This window comes from Chelon labrosus, assembly GCF_963514085.1.
Source record: "Chelon labrosus genome assembly, chromosome: 21".
NCBI classification, from domain to species: Eukaryota; Metazoa; Chordata; class Actinopteri; order Mugiliformes; family Mugilidae; genus Chelon; species Chelon labrosus.
Genome location: NC_140354.1, coordinates 9190962 through 9197088, shown reverse-complemented (window position 1 = coordinate 9197088; position 6127 = coordinate 9190962). Strand labels below are relative to the sequence as shown.

General features: G+C 42.9%; 1 protein-coding gene across 1 annotated transcript; it reads left to right on the top strand.

The window, feature by feature from the left end:
• Positions 1-2738: 2738 nt before the first annotated feature.
• Positions 2739-4352, top strand: LOC311506143 (parvalbumin beta-like; the record flags this gene model as incomplete). The annotated part of the gene is made up of 3 exons (XM_084570024.1): positions 2739-2799; positions 3693-3825; positions 4151-4352. The coding sequence occupies 3 exons, from the start codon at positions 2739-2741 to the stop codon at positions 4350-4352; spliced, it is 396 nt and encodes a 131-aa protein (XP_084426150.1).
• Positions 4353-6127: the final 1775 nt, after the last annotated feature.

Genomic DNA, 6127 nt, shown 5'->3' with positions numbered 1-6127 from the left:
TAAACTACCGGTTTTACAGGTGGACCCTGATGCCCTGACGCAGGCTTCAGTAAACAAAAGTATTTGCTCCCATCAGCATTTTCTACATTTCTTTGTAAAATAATTTTAAACAGCAGCGGATTTTTTTTAAACAAGCCCTGAATTTAGACAAAGAGAACCCAATTAAACAAATGAAACTAAAATAATATTCTATAATGTGTACTGTAATGTGTGTATTTGTTCATTCAGGTAAATTACGTATTATATATCCGTGAGGTCTAAAAGTAAGTGCACCTCTCGGATTATAAGTTATGTCCATCTGTTTCTAATTGAAGCAGTGAGACTCAGGTGTCGTTCAGTGCCCTGTTTTTGTTTTGTTTGTTTTTTAAATCACAGATTTGTCACAGTCTGGTCGCCACGGCAGATGTTTGTGAAAGTGTATGATCACATGTACAAATTAGCTTTCTGACCCCAGTAAAAGTCACAAAACCATCTCTGAAGAGTGTGGAACCCACAAATCCACAGTTAGATGGATTGTAAACAAGTGGAGGAGATTTAAGACGACTGGAGAACATCCATGGCGTGCATGGCAGAGATGCAAGGACAAAGCCACTGCTCTCCAAAAAAGAACTTTTCTGCCCATGTGCTGTTTGCTAAACACCATGTGGACAAGTCAGATGACTGTTGGGGAAAAGTTTTGTGGACAGATGAGACCAAAGTAGAATTATCTGGTTCAGAGGCGTCATGTTTGGAGACAAAACTACACTGCATTTCAGAATCAGTACCTCATCCTGTCAGTGGAGCATGGGCCAGGGCAGTTTCAATTCTGAATGATACCAACCATTTCTAAAAGAAAACATCAGGACACCTGTAATCAAGCTGAAGCGTAAGAGAAACTGGGTCATGCAGCAAGACAGCGACTCTAAGAACACAAGTCATTCTACAAAAGAATAGTTAAAGAAGAACTAAATTATTGCTTTGGCCTTGCCAAGTCAAAGTCCTGGCCTCAATCCTATAGAAATGTTGTGGAAAGACCTGAAGTGAGCACTTCATGCGAGGAAAAACCCACCAACATATCATAACTGACACCGTTGAGTGGTGAGGAATGGTCTAAAGTTCCTTCCAGCCGCTCTAGATGACTTATCAGCAGTTACCGGAAATGTTCAGTTGCTGTTATTGCTGCACAAGGAGGTCACACCACATGCTGAAAACAAGGGTCTCACTCACTTTTGCAACTTTTGTTCTAGGCTCAGGGAAACTGCTTTACCTTTACTGAGAATCGCAATATTTACTTAAGTTCCTAGGTTACAAACAGCCTTGAATGCCTGTGCGTTGTTCCTGAAATAACACGACGACACAAGTTAGTATCTGCAGCCTGTTCACACACGCACCGTTAGCCACAAGAAAGCCTCACACACACACGTGCATGTGTTAACAAGACAAACCCGGTTGTTAACGTGCACTCACTTGCCAGTTCATTAAGTACATAGCAAACACAACTGTATTCTGATATAACGGTCCTTTATTAAATCTTCGTATCATGAAGGTAACAGTTCTCAGAAGTTGTGGTTTGTAGTTCTGTTGAATTGTATTGTATCGACACATGTTTCTATTATTTTGACAACCCCATTTTAGTCAGCAGGCTAGGCTAAATAACAGAAACACTCGATACAGTTTAACAACAAACTACATCCTTCAAAATGATCCTACAGTTAAATTACCATCTTTCTGATGCAGTTTCAACATAAAGTGAACATTAGAACAATCATGAAGCTAAGATTTAAAGCAAGATTTTTATATTAAATGCTCTTGTTTTACCTGTTATGTCTAATGAACTGGTGAGTGACTGTATATAGGCTAACTTGAAATCATATATTCCCGAGTTTACACTGTTCTTACTTCATATTTTAACAATGACACCAAAATTTTATATTGCAATTCCATATTAATATCAGTAGTGGCAACCGATTGAAACGCGTTACTTCTATAACTGCATTTTTCCTATGCATGCAAGTTTACAAAACGGGATGAATGGGGAAATTATCTGCTCTGATTAACTGATGAAGGGGGAGGAGGCAATCTGTGGCGCTGGAGAAATCTCCCCGGGTTTGAGGACAGATACGTCAGGTTGCTTCTTGCACTCTACATCACCAAGCTGCAGGAGAGCGTCAGTGGCTTGTAGGCACAAAGCAGGAGAGACAGAGATCCGCGCATCATCTGCTCGCAGGGTTCAAACCTCAGCCAAAGCACGTGAGTACTGAGCTTTCTTTTTCTTTTTTTCTTTTTTGCAAAATCATGTGAACGGCAATGTTTCTGTGATGAGAGCTGGCAGCCCCCTGTGTGCCGGTGTCTTGTGAATCTCAATTATTTTTGCTTTGAGAGAGGGGGAAATGATTGCAGTATTTGTGAATGCCCGTTCAAGTTTAAAAACTTTGAGGGACAGAAAATGAATTCCACTTTGTGAAACAGTTCTTGCATCATCAGGTTACAAAATAATTCACATTTTGTCAAGTAAATCGTACTTCTGTGGCTGTACCATATTGTCAAAATGGTGCAGCCCTGCTGACAAAGACATATAAGTCAGCACTCTTCTTGGCAGTGCTGATCTATCTGAAAACCACCCGCAGAAGACTGATGATGCTGAAATGATCCACAAGTTATGAGTGTTCTTTATCTGACAGTAGAAAACACCTGAACCAGTTTCCTTTACTGTCACTTTGGATCTCTTCCATGTATCCCTGAGGCTGCCACAGAGGACCATGGCACTTGCGTCAATGTTGAGCGATGAGGACATCAAGACTGCAGTCCAGGCTTGTCAAGGTGAGTCAGACAGCGCAGGCGAACTTGCACGCAGGGGGGACGCGCGAGGGTCTAACGACACTTGGTTTGCGCCGCACAGCCCGTATTGCGCAGAGAGTGGCATCGTTAATCCCACCCCCACGGGGGATTCCTGTGTCAGGTGTTGTTCGCAGAAGGGCAGGTAACCAGGCAGCCATGTGGCAGGAGAGCAGTTACCATGCAGCTACCAAAGTGTTTATGCAGAGAGGGCACGGAGAAGACTAAATCACACGCACAAAACTAAAAAGTCCTCCCATCCCAGAGCACTTAATTATTTATCTCGAGCAGTTACGTCTGCATGACGAGGCAGCATCATTTTCAAACCGAATGCCCGCGCTTATATGCTCTTTATTAAAGTAAACCTGCTTGTTGGCAACATTCAAACAAACTTTGTCACACTTGGCTTATTTTCTGCATGTGCCAGTAAAGGAAGGTCGCATTTCTATCATTTATGAGCACACAAATCCTAACATTAACATTTTTTTTTAAAGATTATTCCCTTATTATACAGATTTAGGCTTTTTAAACTCGTTCCTATGGGAATTCCCACTCTGAATTGCTATGTAAATGCAGGGCTCTTAACATTTAGATTTGCGTTAGACCCATGGGCAATATTCAGTGGGCTTTGACTGTTTCAATGGCATAATGGCATAGCCTATAATGGTATAAGACGGTGACGCGCTACGGGGTATGTATTGGTAAATGTCATCGGCTGAAGAATGAAAGTCATCTGAGCGAAAGAGCGAATGCGACATCCCTATTCATCCCCCCATCACCATTCTCTCACTCTCACTCCCATATGTGTCTGTTTCTCTTGCTCTCTTCCTCTCACTTTTTCTCTCTCTCTCTCTCTCTTTCTCTCTGCACATACGTAGCCCCGGGCACATTCGACTTCAAGTCCTTCTTTGCACAAGTGGGACTGACCGGCTCATCGGAGGCGGACAGGAAAAAAGTGTTTACGGTCCTGGACCAAGACCAGAGTGGTTACATTGAGGAGGAGGAGCTCAAGTAAGGATGCAGTGTGTGTGTGTGTGTGTGTGTGTGTGTGTGCATGACTAAAAGGCTTGAGAAGGGATGGATGCTGGTGCGGATGCGTCTGTCTGTGGAGCATCGCAACTATGCTGTGACCTCCCCATTTGGATGGCCCCCAGGCAGAGGTCACTGCATGAATGGAACTGCATTTCCTGCTATGAACGAACCGAGTAACACAAGCAGGGAATGAGTGATGGAGACATTTCACAAAGGCCCAGAAGGGGGGGAGAATAGGGCATCAAAAAGATAAGGCCTGTGGTGATTTCTTTTTCTTTTTTTTTTTTTTCTATATACCTTTCAGACTCTTCCTTCAGAATTTCTCTCCGGAGGCCCGGGAGCTGACTGTGTCCGAGACCAAGACTCTGATGGCCGTAGGAGACAAGGACGGAGACGGCAAGATAGGGATGGAAGGTGGGTGCTCGCAAAACATCTGGAAAAGCCGGCGGCAGACGGGGGAAAGGTTCGCCGTCCGTGCGGAGGAACTGTCCACCACTGGGTGCTGAAATTGCAGTCTATAAAAAGCACATCCAAAAAAAGCCTACACAACTCTGCACTCCAGCAAGCAGGCCAAAAAAAAAAAAAAAGAGAAAACGTTTGTTTAGTGTTATTGCTCAACCACAGCGCCACATGAAACCTTCTCCTTGCCTGCAAAAAAACTGTTGATTTACACTGTCTCTTTTTCTGTCCCCCCCCCCCCCCTGCAGAGTTTTCTGATCTCCTGAAATAAAGAAGAATCCACACACATGCCCGTGACCTGGACTGCATTTCCCACTTTTGAATTATTTATTTTTTTTTTGGAAATCTTGACCTTCCAGATTGTTCGATGCAAAGACAAAAAAAAAAAAACTCAGATCTCGTGTACCTGCCTGCTGCTCTCCCTGTCGATGTGATACTTGTAATGCAGGTGGATGTGTGTGCGTATGTGTGTGTGTGTTTAATCAATCGGGTATCCGGTATGGAATAATAAATGTATTTAAGATGTGATGCCACCTTTCTCTCGGTGTTCTTTCTTCATGTCATAAAGTCTGATTTCTGGGGGGGCCACACACATTTAGGCAGTGAAAACACAAACGTGACATAGGTATAAAATAAATAATAATAATAATAATAATAATTTTTAAAAAAAGCCTTTGGATGCCATATGAACTCACTCCAGCTCAGCATGGTCTCTGGCATCATTTGATGGTTAGAATCTGCACTGTCACTGTCATTCACTGCTGCAGGGTCGTTTATATCCTAAAAGGGTAATAAATCGATTTGTTTGGACAAATCATTAGGTTTTAACTGGTTGTAATTTGCATTTAAAAGAGAAAAATCAAATGAATAAATAAAATAAACCACACGTTTTCCTCATTAAGGTTAGCACTGCCTTCTGCTGGATGGATTCCGAATTCCTTTGACGAGGCATATATCTCTATCTATCTATCTATCTATATATCTATACATATGAAAATATTAGGTTGCGCAGAAATCAGTGGGTTTGCATTCCATAAAGTGGCGACACGTGTAAATCAATCACCACGTGGTGCTCGCGAAAGCATCAAGAAAGGAGCAGTCTCAGCTGCATTTTGCATGCGCGGAGACGCGCCAGCGTAAAATGAGTTGTCACCGATTCGCTGACTTGATGGCCCCCGACGCAATCAAAAATAGTCCGAATGATTGGAACATTGCCTCCTAAGGGCAGAGGGCCGGCGCTAAGGTATATGCCCCAAAAGTCTCGTCCCGGCCGCCCTCGGGGCTCTCCGGGTGCGTTTGAAACCCGACACGCGCGCTGGAGACTTTCTACTTTCTGTATAGAGGGGTTAATATTACGCCTGCAACGTATGGGCAGAGTGCGCGCACGTCTGTCATCCGATTACGCGCCGGATGGTGTTGCAACTCCCAGTCCCTTCAAGATGCAAGAATAGAAATCCTGAGGAAGATTTTCTTTTTTTATTTGTTGATGAACTCGTGATAAAAGCGGGGATAATAATAAATATGTGGGAAAATAAGTCAATAAGCAGCCACTATAGAGAAAAGTATTAAGCATATTATTAACACAGACTCGAGCTTGAATGGAGCAAAAGTCTATCATAGGAAACGTGTGTCTAAGCATATAGATAAATATGTTACAGCAAATACACAAAGGGCATCTTTTAATCCCAAACACATATTTCAAGAGGCTTCTGTGCCATTTCCTTTGTGAGTGATGAAACAGGCTGCATTCAAGGCCCCAGATTAATGATTTCCTCTTCTAACTGGGGATGGGAACAGCTGTTAAATTGGTTTCGAGCCCCTC